Below are 14,697 nucleotides of genomic sequence, written 5' to 3'. Positions count from 1 at the left end.
TTCTTTGAAATCAGTCAATATAAAATAGAGTATCCGCCAACAGTAAGCTCATATGTATAGACCCACAACCTAAAATCCTCTTAAACCCAAAACAATACAAGCAATAATTAACAACACCCACAACCTAAAATCTGATTAAACCCCAAAAACATGAATTACATTCACGGGAGGACAGACAAATCTTCCTCGATGATTTTCAGAACAGCTCTATTTAAAAAAAAAAAGACACATCGCAAACAAATCAACCTCTTAGAGAGAGAGAGTCGGGGTCAGGGATAGCCTATGCTTAAAAGCATCAGGTCCGGGTGGTGCCAAACCTTTGGCATGAACCATTGGAAAAATTTTGGAGGTCCAAACGTTTCCTGTATAGCGTTTCATTAGGATTTTTTACTTAATTAGAACAATATTACTAGTTAAATTATTCTAGAAGGCATGCCACTTATAAATCCTCTCATATGAGCCTTATTGAAAGAGATGGAACACGTAAATCCCCATTGAACGGGTAGATAAATAATTTTTCTCGTTTTGCAGTATCAAATCCCAACCAAATGGTACATTATCATCTTCTATAAGGCACACACACTCTCAAAAAAATATCAAATTTGGAACTCATATATTCTTTTGCATTTTTTAAAATTTTGTTAAAAGAACCTATGAATTCAAGAAAATAAATAAGAAATGTTGTGAATATATGCAACCCGGCCTGACCCGCTCCAAATTATGTGCATCAGCCTAATGGGCAAGCCACGGGTTTTGTGATAGACCCGTGTCTGACCCGAATCAAGGCTAGACCCGACTAGGTTGGTCAACAGGTAGGGCTTGACTAGGCCTGGCCCCTCAATGGCCCGGTCAATCCCGTCCACTAAACAGGCTGGACCAGCCTGGCCTGCCCATTGATTAGCCCTACTCTGGAGTGAAACTTTTGAAAAGTACAAAGGCTAATCTACAACATTATTGTTCATTATTAAGAATTATTTGCTGAAGTTATTTTATGATTTTGTCTCTCTGGGATCATTAATTAGCTCTACCTATTGTTTCCCCTTAACTCTACCAGATCAGAGATGAGGTGTACCTAATAATGTTGTTGCATAAATTAATGGGGTTCCCTTCTCACCAAGGGTTTGGAATTGATCCGTGTCTCTACCTCACAAGGGAAGAGCAGCCTTATATTCAGTATCCACTGATAAAAACAGCATAAAGTAACCATTTCTGTGAGAGGGAACAATTGAGCTGTACGGAGTCCCTTTTACAATCGTGTCATTCACAAACAATAATTATAGAACCGAACACGTTCCGACTCGGTCATCAGAACTCATCGCAAACAAGCAATAATAATATATGCTTCCCATACCACAGAGGGAAAAGAAAGGAGAAGAGGAAAAAATAAGCACATGAGTGAACACGAAACAAATACACGAGAGGAGGAAGAAGGATCCCCACCCCACACGCACACACCTGGAGGCCCTCCCCAGCGTATAAAGCACTAGACGAAAAATTACTTGCCCCAAAATTCTCCAATCTTTATTACACGATCTAATGGATCTTTAGCAATAATAGTGAATAATAACAGTAATTAAAATAGTAACACATTAGATGCTTTCTTATTGCTTCTGCGTCTAGCTTCCTGGGTAGAGGCATGTACCATAACCTGCACAAAGAAACTCGAAAGAGTACAAGAATGAGAAAAAAATAGAATGCTACCAAGAAGAAATTAAAGGGAAAAGAAATTAAAAAAAAAATTGTATGAGAGAGAGAGAGAGATCGGGGTGCGCTGCACTGCATACTTGGGTCATTGGTGGTGAGGGTAGCGGTCTGGCTGAAATCGCAGTTCCAAGGGTTGCGTTGGGAGGTCTGGTAGAGGAGGTTCATGGCGTAGGCAGCATGGGCAGCCACGGTGTCAGGCATGAAGCACGCACCTCCCGACTGAATGGGTCCGCAATCGATGCCCCGACTGCAGGCGTAGTCCAGGTTGGCCTGCAATGCCGCATCGCTCACCCCGCCTTTTGGCACGCACCATACCCTTTGTTTTGCTGTCGGCGATGCCGGACTCCCCTGATCAAACCAGTTCGTGAACCCACAAACATCTCATGCTTTTATCAAAAAGCAAAACTTTCGTCTTTGGAAAAAATAAAAGTGAACCAATTAGGTGGTAGGACTAGTGCTAGTGCTGGCTCCACTAGTACCTAGTGTTCTGTGGTCGGAGGAAAAAGAAGCCGCCTCTAAAGCCAAATAAATGAGGCCAAGCCAGCGATGACGACGGCTACTTCTTGAAAGCTATCATCAGATTAATACTGCGAGGGCATAACTAACGGTAATAAATAATCCTGTGACCACGCTTACTTTGTTGTCGCCGCTTCCTGATACTGAGTAAGTGGCTCAAGTGCTCATCTCTCGTACTATGGTTGGTTGTGGGGCCCAGCTACATTGAGTTTGAGTTTGTGTAAAGAAGCCAAAAACGAACTGTCCCATTACGTCACCCGCCCATTTATATAAAATTTGACACAAAGCAGGGAAATCTGGGGATGCCATCACCCCCTCCTCAGTCTCAATGGATAACCGTCTTCGGACCCGGATGGCACACACGTGACACGACCTACCTTTACCTTCTTCTGACTAGGGAGTAACGGAGCCACCTAAAAGAAAGAGAGAAGGAAGTCGGGGGGAGCACCGCTAGACACGCAGCAGGACCAAGCCACAATTGAGAAAAACAAAAGAGCTTAATAAACTAAAGACCATCAATCCCCAGCAGTGTCATAATCCAATCCAAGTAGTTAAAATTGGTCGTCAATCAGTGATTTTAGGTAAAAAAAATATAAAAAAAATCTTAACACCAAGCGAAACATTTTTAGGGTAAAGAGAAGACATACCATTGAGGTGCTCTTGGCGAGAGCGACGTCGTAAGTGATGGTGAGGGTAGCGGGGTTGTAGAGGCCGAAGTATCTCTCGGAGGTTGCCCCACCTTTGAGGTCCTCGTCGAAGAGGGAGAAGATGTAGGTGTCGACGGAGTTGGCGGGCATGAGTGGTGTGCCGACCAGGGAGCGCAGGTGAGACACCAGCCCCCCGTTGTAGGCCTTGGCGTTCTCCAGTCCGGGTCCCACCTCGGTGTTCCCCCCTCGGTACGGCCACCCCGTCTCCGCCACCACGATGCCCACGTCCCGGAAGCCCAGCGAGGCCAGCGCCGAGTGCACGGCGTCCAGCTGCGCGTCGAACATGTTGTAGTACGTGATCTTGGTTCCCGGATCGAACCTGCCCTGGTTCTGCTGGAAGAGGCAGAAGGACAGGGTCTCTGGACGGGGGTCGCTGGCGTAGGCGAAGTAAGGGTAAGGGTTGATGGCCAGCGGGGAGCCCGTCTGCTGCAGGAAGGCCAGCATCTGCTTCATCACGTCCACCCCCTCGTAGGTGGGCCTGAAGAGGCCCGACGACGGAGGGTCCGACTGCTGCAGCACCGCCATTGAGTGGACCGTCGTCACCTTGATCTTGTCGGCGAGGGAGGCGCCCACCAGGGCGGTGTGCAGGTTCTGCATGGCCGGCAGCATCTGGGAGACGAGGTTCCGGTCGCCGGAGGTGAGTACCTCGTTCCCCACGGAGACGAGGATGATGTTGCTGGCCGGGTAGTAAGGGAGGATGTTGGCGGCCACCCACTGCCTGGCGGCCGAAGGATCGCCGATCAGAGAGGGGATGTCCGCCCCGATGAAGATGCCCATCCCCGTGTTGGCCAGTGCCCTGATCACCCCAGGGTCCGCTCCGTACAGCCGGACCTTGCCGATGGACGTGCTCTGCAGCAGCTTGGCTGCCGTCGCCGGCGGCGGCAAATTGTCTGCCACCTGCCCGTAGTTTACGCCGATGAAAGACTGCCCGTCTGGACCAAAAAAACAACAACGAGAAAGAGAGGTGACTAGAGAGAAAGAAGATGGTATCAGAGAATTTACAAAAAAGTCGCAGACATCAACAACCATCTAAATCCCTAGTCAATTTCTGTCTTCAGTATATCGAAGAAGAATCAGGGGAATTAAATTCACCCGTGGAATGGAAAATCTGTAGGACCAAGGCGAGGAAGAAGAGAACCGTTGTTCCATCTAGATGCCCGGCCATCGCCCTGAAGAGTCTTCCAATTTCCTGCCAAACAACAGAGAATTTTTAGAGAGAGAGAGAGAGAGAAGTGGGGGAGGCAAAAGAATGGTCGGATGAAAGGTGGATGCCGTCGTTCAAAGAACAAAAAAGTTGCACAGATATGGTCACCTTGGAAAATACGGTACGGATATGGTTCGCAAGGTGTTTTTTTTTAGTTTTTTTTCACAAGCAGAGCTGTTATAGATGACTCCTTTTGAGGCCCTATACGGCCATTCTCCACCTAAATTGATCAGCTCAATTTTTTAGATTGATCATGCCTTAAAATCACGGGATGAAATCTTGCAAGTCCTTAAGAGCAATATGGCCCGTGCTCAGGCAAGAATAAAGAATCAATTTGATAAAGGAAGAATGGACTAAGTCTTTCAAGTGAACGATTAGGTATGGCTCAAGAAGACTTGGGCACATAAACAACGCAACATGCACTCACAAAAACATTATTAATTGGTGTTGTGTTATTATGGGCCTTTTCAAATTGAAGCCAAGATGGGAGAGCAGTATATCGATTGAGGTTGCCAAAATGATCAAAGATACACCCCGTCTTCCATGTGTCGCAGCTAAAACCGCATGTTGGGGACCCACCCCAAGAGATTGTACCTCTAGAAGAAGGAGCACAACCAATTCTAATCATCCATCGAATGGTGAGAAGGAAAGGTGGACGATTGGTCAACTAGCTTAAAATTGAATGGGACATTGATGAAGAAACCTCCATTTCATGGATGGAAGAAAAAGAGTTTCGGGACAAACATCTGGACTTTCCCTTTGAGGATAAAGGATAGCAGAAGCATGGTGGATTGATGCGTATGCATTTCATTCGGACCACTGCGGACTCCATCAGACGTCGCCACACCCTTCTTCGAATCGGAGCAACCCCCTCTTTTTGCGTCGGATTCAAATTCGCCACGTCGGGGCCACTGTCAACCCCTGCACGCGCTCCTACTGTGGTACTTAAACTGCAATGGACAGCCGGAGCGCACCCTTCAGAGCAATCAGCACATGTGGTGCGACCGTAGGAGGCCAACTGGCCAGACACCTCCAGCACACGCCTAAAGTCCCCACGTAGGCCACGTCTTGCCAAGCGTGTGTTGTGCACAACGACAGTTGCACTGCCACGCACACGTGGTGCGCAACAGTAGTGCCATGCGCACGTGGTGCGCAACAGTAGTGCCACGCGCACATGGCCACACACGGCAGCGGTTACACCGTTGTACGTGCTGGCCGCACATGGCAACAGTTATTGTGCATGCGCGTGTGAGCCACACGCGGCAACCGTTGTCGTGTTGCACACGCGAGTCACGTAGCATGCGCAGGCCTCGTGCAGCAACAATGTGCATTTGAAATTCAAACGCGGCACAACGTGTGATGGTCGTGCACGACAACAATTACACCACCGCGCGCACGTGCCCTACGCAGCCACCGCGGCCATTCAAAATTCAAACACAGTGTGCATTTTACGCATTGTCATGCGCCACGCATCCCGCATGGTGCGGCAACGACGCCGCACAACTGCATGTGCCCCTGCAGCGTGCATCGACAATTGCCACATCTGCTGGGCGTGTTCTTCTCCAAATGGGCACTTTTTTCTATTCTCTGCATTTGTAATTCCCTAAGGCTTATTTAAGCCAACGTTGTTGTCACAGGCCTATTTCCTTCAATGGGCCAGCGCGGCGCGACGGTCCTTCCTCACCACCACAAGCCTACTAGCCAGCTCGTTTGCCGATCGCGGAAGCATGTAATCAGAGTGCAAGAAAGCAAGAGAGAATAGAGGGAGAGGAATTGCAATCACAAGAAGCAATCACAATGAGGGTGAACAAAAGAAAGCTCAACACATTTACTTCATTCACAAATTTGCCCGCAGGCTATTACAGTTCAAGTGTACGGGCTGCCCCTTTGGGGTATTGATTCACCTGAACCGGGCAACTTACATCAAACTCAACAAAAGCAAAACAGACTCTAAGCGCAACTGTACAATGTAAGTCGCAAGGGAATATGCTCTCCCCTTCAAATCATACATCGTCCTCGGTGCCATCTGTTTCGTGGTAAGCTCTGACTTCAGTCGGGTAGCGGTTGTTCATTCAGAATGTAGGCTCCCACGTTGGTTCTCTTGTTTCCTCCCATTGCACCAAGTATTTCTTCGCCTCCCCCAAGTAGTTGACTTTGTAGCGAAGGATCTGACTGAGGTGCTTTTCGACCCGTTATGCTGTCGGGGCCCTCTGCATAATGGGAGCTCGTTGTGGCACGTTGTGTTCTGGGTCTCCATCATCTGGATGGAACTGCTTGAGGTTGCACACGTGAAACACCGGGTGCACCTTGAAGTCTGGGGGCAACTCCAGCTTCTATGCCAGCTTACCCACCTTTGTGATGGTGAATGGTCCTTCATACTTTTTGAGCAGTCTGCAGTATCGCCCGCGGAAGATGCATGTACGACCAGGATATAGCTTCACCAACACTTGGAACCCCACAGGCTGACGATGCTTGTCCGCCCACTTCTTCATTATCTTTGCCACCTTATGTAAGAATGCCTTCGCCAACTCATTCTGCTTGTGCCGATCACGAACAAACTGATAGGCGAATGATGGCCTTCCCTTTTCTTGTGCGGCAAGAGTGTGCGGGGTCAGTGGCTGTTGCCCCGTGGCTATCTCAAACGGGTTGTGGCCTGAAGACTCGCTCTTCTGCAGGTTGTAACAAAACTGTGCCACATCAAGGAGCTTCACCCAATTTTTCTGATTGGCACTAACAAAGTGCCTAAGGTACTGCTCATGTATCTTGTTGATGCACTCTGTCTGCGGATGGAAGCTTGTTGAAAACAGCAAATCAGAGTCAAGTAGCCGAAATACTTCACGCCAAAACTTGCCCGTGAAGCGAGCATCGCGATCACTCACAATGCTCTTTGGTATGCCCTAGTGCTTCACCACATGCTTTACGAACAACTCTGCAGTCTTCTCTGCAGGGCACTCCTTAGAAGCTGGGATGAAGGTGGCATACTTTGATAAACGATCCACCACAACCAAAATAGAACTGGGGCCCTCTACCTTTGGCAGACTAACAATAAAGTCCATGGAGATGCTATCCCAAGGACGTTCTGGAATTGGTAGAGGCTCAAGGAGACCGGCAGCCTTCTGGTTTGTCCCCTTATCTTGTTAGCAGATGAGGCATGTCTGCACATACCCCTCAACGTCATATCTCATCTGCGGCCAATAGTAGCATCACTCAAGGAGTGCTAAGGTCCGCTCCTGCCCGGAATGGTCGGCCCATAGTGTATCATGACACTCCTTAAGTAGTTCTCGGCGAAGGCTTCCCCACCACGGCACAAAGACGCATCCCCCCTTTTGTTACGAGGAGGCCATCCTGTAGCCAAAATCGTCGAGTCTTCCCTGCCTGCGCCAAAGAAACAAGGTGTTGTGCAGTCGGATCCTACTGCGTACCTTCGTGGATGTGGCTCAGCAATGCGCCCTTCAATTGCACTTCTGAAGGCTCCGCACGTGCAACTGCCAATTCAGCCCTATGGCTCAGAGCATCCGCCACAACATTGGTCTTTCCAACCTTGTACTCCAAGGCAAAGTCGAACTCAGCCAAAAACATCTGTCATCGAGCTTGTTTAGGTGTTAAATTCTTCTGCGTCTGAAAATAGATCATAGCCACATTGTTCGTCTTGACGGCGAACTCAGCACCCAAAAGGTAGTGTCGTCAGATCCTAAGGCAATATATAATGGCAGTCATCTCACGTTCATGCACTGTATAACGCCTCTTTGCATCTTTCAGCTTGCGACTCTCACATGCAATCGGATGACCATCTTGCATAATAACTCCGCCAATGGCAAAGTCTAAGGCATCTGTGTGGACTTCAAAGGGTCTCGAATGATCAAGCAGTCGCAGCACTAACTCCCTCACTAAGGCTTTCTTCAAGCCATCAAAGGCATCTTGGCACGCTCTTGTCCAGAGCCATACCCGATTCTTCTTTAACAAATCTATGAGGGGCGCAACAATGAGGGAATAGCCTTCGATGAAACGTCGATAATAGTTTTTCAAATTGAGAAATGACTGCAATTTTGGTACTTTGCTTGGCGGAACTCATTCCTGGATGGCCCTTATCTTCTGCCCATCCATACGTAGCACACCACGCCCCACAACGTGGCCAAGAAAGCTGATCTCCTCCTGCCCAAAGAGACACTTCTCTTGTTTGACACAGAGGTCATTCTTCTTCAGCACCTAAAACATTGTTCGCAAGTGCCCGACATGTTCTTCCATGTTGCTGTTGTAGATCACGATATCATCCAGATAGACTACCACAAACTTGTTTAAATAAAGGTAGAAAATCTGGTTCATTAAAGTCGTGAACGTGACTGGAGCATTTTGAAAGTGCAGTAGGATCAAGGCAACGAGCACTAGAGGGAGGGTGAATAGTGTTTTTAAAAATTGTCTGCAGAATTTTGACGGATTGTGCAATTCACAAAGCAAACACACAAAGAACACAATAATTTATCTTGGTTCAGTCTTTCCCGACCTACATCCAGTCCCCACGCAAAACTCGCTTGAGATTTTCACTATCAACCTTGTGTAACTACAAGATCATACAGACCAAATTCAGTCCCACTTCCAGTAACACACCTACTGAAAGCACACAACTCCTTTAAACCAAGGAGTCCTTTCTTTTACAGAAAATTGAAACAAGTAACAACTTACAATACAACCTTTGAGCCCTTCTTATGAATGCAAATAAGATGCAATTGGCTTTTGAGGTTGTTGGAATACTCTACTCACGAATTCACTATCTCTCAAAGGAATTTGAGTGAAAAACTGAAGTGAAAAATATCACGTGAGTGAGAAAATGAATATGAGTGAAAAGCAAAGAGTAATTGATTCAAATTGATTGAATTGCAGTGCTTTTGAGTGTAAAATGCACTCATATTTATAGTTGAAAGTTTTCATACGTTGAGGGTATGAAAGGGTGTAAAAATAGTCCATTTTGAACGATCAAAACGTTTGAAAAATGAAAAGACATGCCTTTTTAAAGTTTCAGGAAAAATGGTAAAATTAGTCGATTAGAACAGTAGTTAGTCGACTAATAATTAGATATTAGTAGATTGACAGTTATCGTCGGTCGACTGATCTGTTTATCGAGCCGTTTGAAAATCTGAAGATTTGAAACTTAGTCGAATAGAGAAAAAGTTAGTCGACTGATAATATCATCAGTAGACTGAAAAACCTTTCAGTCGACTGCTGCTAAAATTTACTGAAAAACACAAGTTTTGTCCAGTCGACTGATAAAAGCATTAGTCGACTGTTGTTAAAAGTTTCAGAAAACACATGTTCTGTCTGGTCGACTGATAAAGTCATTAGTCGACTAATTTGATAAAAATGACATTTTACTTAGAAAAATTGGCGCGAAAGAATTAGTCGACTGGTGAGTCTATTGGTCGAATAATAAACACGAAAATTTAAGAAAAGAGTTTTCTAAAAAGATTTTCATGAAGGGTTTTTTTAGAAAAGTTTTTCTAAAGACTTTTTAGTTGAAATGCAATCGAAATATGCACTCTAAGTAAGGCTCTTACAAGAATCTAAGACTTTTAATGAATATAACATTTGCACACTAGTCTTCAAAGATTCTTCATCGAATTCTTCAATGCTTGTCATATTTCTTTATTGCCTTAGTTGAAATGCAGTTGATTCACTTGCTCATCATTAAAGCCTTGTACTTGAAGTATCATGTACGGCTTCATTGTCGTAACAATCTCCCCCTTTTTGATGATGACAAACTTAATCAAAGATGAAGCATTTAGATGCATAGATGGAGATTTTACTCCCCCTATCAATATGCTGCAAAACATTAAAAGTTAGTACATATATCACATATTGATTGGTTTGCATTTTCATCATTACTTCATGCACATGCAATTTTCAATGCTTTCTCATAATGTAATTTCCATGTCATAATGCAATATTCAATTTCTATCTTTTTATCTTAATTTCACATTTCTCATGCAAGGTCTATCTTTTTCTTCTGCAATTTCCATCATGTGTCTACCAAGAGACACCAAGTTCTATCTTTTTCTCCCACTTTGTCATAATAAAAAAAAATAAGGGCAGAAATTGCATAAACAAAATGTAAATTTAAGTTCAAAATATTACAACCCATAAAGTATCAAAGTTTAGTAATGACAGAAAACAAAGATCAGAAAAGTGAGTTGAGCAAGTCCTTGATTGCAATAATATCTTTCTGAATCGAAGAAAGTTGTTGAGTCACATCTTCACGAAAAGTGTGTTGATGCAGCTCCAAAGCTTCTAGTCGCTGCAAAACTTCATCATTGTCTTGACTAGTAGAAAATTTCTTTCGTTTTGCTTGAGATGAAGGTGTCGCAGAAGATGGTGAGTGTTCAGAAATTGATGGTTCAATAGGATCAGATGGTTCAGTTTGATCAACGTTTAAAGGAGGCAGATATTTGATTTTCATTCGTTTAAAAATAGTTTGATCAAATAACTCCTTTTGCTCAATATATTTTTCATTGGTTAAGCACTACAAGAAACCTGTGGATTAGCGACAACCTAAATCCGTCGCTAATCCGACGCTAATTTGTCGCTAAACGGTTTAGCGACGGATTAGCGTCGGATTAGCGATGAATAACTTTCATCACGAATTTTTCGACGCTAAGTAGTGACAGAACTTATCTGTCGCTACTGTCGTCGCTAATTTGCGACAGATTAGCGACGGACATGATCCATCGCGAGTCCTTCGCTATTTTAAATTAGCGATGGATAATCTCCGTCGCTAATCCGTCGTTAAATTTTTAAAAAAAATTTAAAAAAAAATTGCTCTCTGTCGGCGTGTTCTCCAGCAGGAAACAATTTTTTTTGCACAGGCGGGTTCCGGCGTCGGGATGCTCTTCCGCAGCGAGCCAATCACGGCGGACGACCTCAGGCGAGGAAGCGGCAGGACGGGCGGTGGAGACCGGCGAGGGACACTGCCGGGAGGAGGAGGATGGCACGGGGGAGAGGTAGCGTGAGGAGGAGGAGACCGGCGAGGGGCACCGCCGGGAGGAAGAGGACGACGCGGGGGAGAGGTAGCGGGAGGAGGAGGACGGTCCGGGGGCCGACGCCAATCACCATCGGAAGGCCTCAGGCGAGGGAGAGGCAGGACGGGCGGTGGAGACCGGCGAGGGGCACTGCCGGGAGGAGGAGGATGGCGCGCAGAGGAGAGGTAGCGGGAGGAGGAGGACGGTTCAGGGGCCGACGCCAGTCACGCTCGGAGGGCCTCAGGCGAGGGAGAGGTAGGACGGGCAGTGGAGACCGGCGAGGGGCACCGCCGGGAGGAGGAGGAGGGCGGCGCGAGGGAGAGGTAGCGGGAGGAGGAGGACGCTCGGAGGGTTGCTGCGCATCGTCAGAGGAAGGGCGATTTAAATCAAACGGGGGGGGGGGAAGGAGGGAGGGAAAATTTCGCGCCTCAGGCGGGATGGTTTAAATCGAAAATTAGCGACGGATTTAGCGAGGGAATTTTTCCGTCGCTAATCCGTCGCTAAATAGCGACGGATTAGCGACGGAAAATTTTCCTCGCTAAATCCGTCGCTAATTAGTATTTTTTTGTAGTGTTTTGGCGACAGAAAATTTTTGTCGCTAATTCATCGCTAAGTAGCGACGGATTTAGCGAGGGAAATATTTCCGTCGCTACGTTTGCAAATATTTCAAATGTTAGCGACAAATAGTTTTCTTTCGCTAATCCGTCGCTACTTTGCGACGGATTTTTTCCGTCGCAAATATCCGTCGCTAATTAACATTTTTCTTGTAGTGAAGGGAACTTTGAAATGACTGAAAATACGAGTTAGAAGACATTCATAAGGAAGAAATGGTTTTTGTTTCCACAAATTAGTAAAATACACATTGACCCAATTTACAAAAATATTTCCAAATAAGACATAAAGAGCCGTAGAAAGATCTGTGGAACAATAATCAAAAGAACCAGTTTTAGGTATAACATTGTGGGCAAGAATTCGTCCAGCAATGCGTGCACGAGTTTGAAGATTGGTATTTTTGAAAGGAGGACAATGAGGTGCACCGGGAAGAAGAATTTGTTCAAAAATTCTTTTATCATTAAGTTCAATAGTATTGAAAAGAGTATCTGAAGGTGAAATTTCTAGGATTTGTCCAAGCAGTTTAGAATCAAACTCAATTTCAATATCGCGAACAAGAGAGGAAAGAAATCCAGTTTTATGATCAATTTGTAAATTTATGTAAAACAAGTGGATCAGAAAAGGATAATGAAGAGGGTCTGCACAGGCATCAAAAAGATGTGAAATACCTAGAAATAATTCTATTATTTTGTAACGAGAAAACAGGTGAAAGAGGACATTTCGGCCTGGTAAAATAGGAAGTGCAAAAATCGATCCAAAAGTATCATATAAAAAAGGATTTCAGAGTAATCTGAGAGAAAATTCATATTTTGCTAGAGGTGTAGGAGGAGGAGAACCTTTTGCAGATGCAGTCTTCTGACGAGGCATGGTTGAAACAAATTCACCAAAAAAAAAATCAGTTGCACAAAATGATTGATCAACACAGTCGTTGAGAAGAACAGTTGATGTCGGCTTCCAAATGACGTTTGGCGGGCGGAAGATGTTGTCGTGCGTCGTGCAACAGAAATAGAGGAAGATACGGTGGTTGACGGCGGGTGAGAAGGCTGCCACAAAGGGATTCTGAGAACTGAAGATGCACCGATCACGACAAGAGGATTCCGGCGAGAACTGAAGATGCACTGGTCATGGCAAGAGGATTCCAACGCGAACTGAAGATGCACCGGTCACTGCAAGAGGATTCTGGCGAAAAGTCAAGAGACTCCCTGTCACGACCAGAAGATTCCGGCGAGGAGAGGTTCAAACGGCACTCCGAGGGTTTTTCGGAAGAGAGAGAGGGTTTTGTTTTTTAAAGGGTTTCGTTTAAGAAAAACGAAAAGGTGCGTAAAAATGAAACGATGCGTTAAAAACCAAGGGGTATCGGGTCCTTTAAAAAAATTTAAAAATATCAGTCGGCTAGAATTTTATCAGTCGACTAATAAGGTGTGATTCCTTCTGTAAAATTTTTAAAGCATCAGTTGACTAGAAATTTATCGGTCGACTAATATGGTGTGATTTTGAGATTTTGTTCAAAAATCAGCATTTTATAAATCAAAAAATGAGCAAATGCCTAGTTCTCTCCTAATTCTCATAAAATCTTCATTTTTAAGTGGTTTAGTGAAGATATCGGCATGTTGTTCATTAGTGGAAATAAAATTTAACGAAATGTCTCCTTTTAACACATGATCTCTTAAGAAATGATGTCTAACTTCAATATGTTTAGTCCTTGAGTGCTGAACAGGATTTTTCGAAAGATTTATAGCACTAGTATTATCACAATAAATAGTTGTTGTGGAGTAATTCAAACCAAAATCTTTTAAGGTTTGTTTCATCCATAGTACTTGTGAACACGCTAAACTAGCTGCTATATATTCTGCTTCAGTTGTTGAGAGTGACACTGAATTTTGCTTTTTACTAAACTAAGAGACTAAGGAATTTCCTAAAAAATGACAAGTTTCGCTAGTACTCTTGCGATCAGATTTACTTCCTGCAAAATCTGCATCACTATATGAAACTAAGTCAAAGGAAGATGATTTTGGGTAAAACAAACCAAAATCTGAAGTATCTTTCAAATAACGAAGAATTTGTTTTACTGCAGTTAAATGAGATTCCTTTGGATTAGCTTGAAATCTTGCACACATACAAACACTAAACATTATATCAGGTCGACTAACAGTTAAGTGTAATAGAGATCCGATCATACCTCTGTAGAGCTTAGTATCTACATTTTTACCATTTTCATCTTTATCAAGAGAAGTAGTTGTACTCATAGGATTTCTTCTTGATTTCGATGAGTCCATCCCAAACCTCTTGAGAAGTTCTTTTGTATACTTAGCCTGGTTGATGAAGATTCCTTCTTCAGTTTGCTTTATTTGAAGTTCAAGGAAGTAGTTTAATTCGCCCATCAAGCTTATTTTAAACTCTTCCTACATAGCTTTAGCAAATTCTTTACAAAGAGAATCATTAGTAGAACCAAATATTATGTCATCAACATAAATTTGCATAATAAGAATATATGAATTAAGATTTTTAATAAATAAAGTGGAGTCTACCCAACCAATGGAAAAATCATATTGTTCTACAAAATTTCGTAGTCTTTCATACCACGCTCTTGGTGCTTGTTTAAGTCCGTACAAAGCTCTTTTTAATTTGTAGACTTTTTTTGGATATTTCTTATTTTCAAAGCCTGGAGGTTGCTCTACATAAACTTCTTCATTGATGTGTCCATTTAAGAATGCACTCTTAATATCAATTTGATATAACTTAAAGTTCATGTAACTAGCAAAAGCAAGCATCATTTGAATTGACTCCAGTCGATCCACCGGTGCATAGGTTTCATCAAAATCTATGCCTTCTTCTTGATTATAGCCTTGTGCTATTAGCCTTGCTTTGTTTCGAATGACTTCGCCATTTTCGTCCAGCTTATTTCGGAAGACCCATCTTGTTCTAATTACTAGATGATCCTTTGGTC

The 14,697-nt window shown here is 44.2% G+C and overlaps 1 protein-coding gene across 1 annotated transcript; it reads right to left on the bottom strand.

Annotated features, from left to right (window-relative positions):
- Positions 1 to 1,499: 1,499 nt before the first annotated feature.
- On the bottom strand, positions 1,500 to 4,314 carry LOC149834924 (glucan endo-1,3-beta-glucosidase 7-like). Its single transcript, XM_090010337.1, has 5 exons — positions 4,240 to 4,314; positions 4,020 to 4,116; positions 2,868 to 3,859; positions 1,785 to 2,052; positions 1,500 to 1,648 (listed from the first exon to the last, which is right to left on the bottom strand). The coding sequence occupies exons 2-5, from the start codon at positions 4,090 to 4,092 to the stop codon at positions 1,617 to 1,619; spliced, it is 1,365 nt and encodes a 454-aa protein (XP_089866463.1). The 5' UTR covers positions 4,093 to 4,116; positions 4,240 to 4,314; the 3' UTR covers positions 1,500 to 1,616.
- Between the last annotated feature and the right edge of the window lie 10,383 nt (positions 4,315 to 14,697).

The sequence above is a fragment of the Nuphar pumila genome, chromosome 6 (assembly GCF_984573655.1).
Source record: "Nuphar pumila chromosome 6, dmNupPumi1.hap1.1, whole genome shotgun sequence".
Classification (NCBI taxonomy): Eukaryota; Viridiplantae; Streptophyta; class Magnoliopsida; order Nymphaeales; family Nymphaeaceae; genus Nuphar; species Nuphar pumila.
The sequence above is the reverse complement of the archived record's forward strand: the minus strand, read 5'-3'. Positions and strand labels throughout refer to the sequence as shown.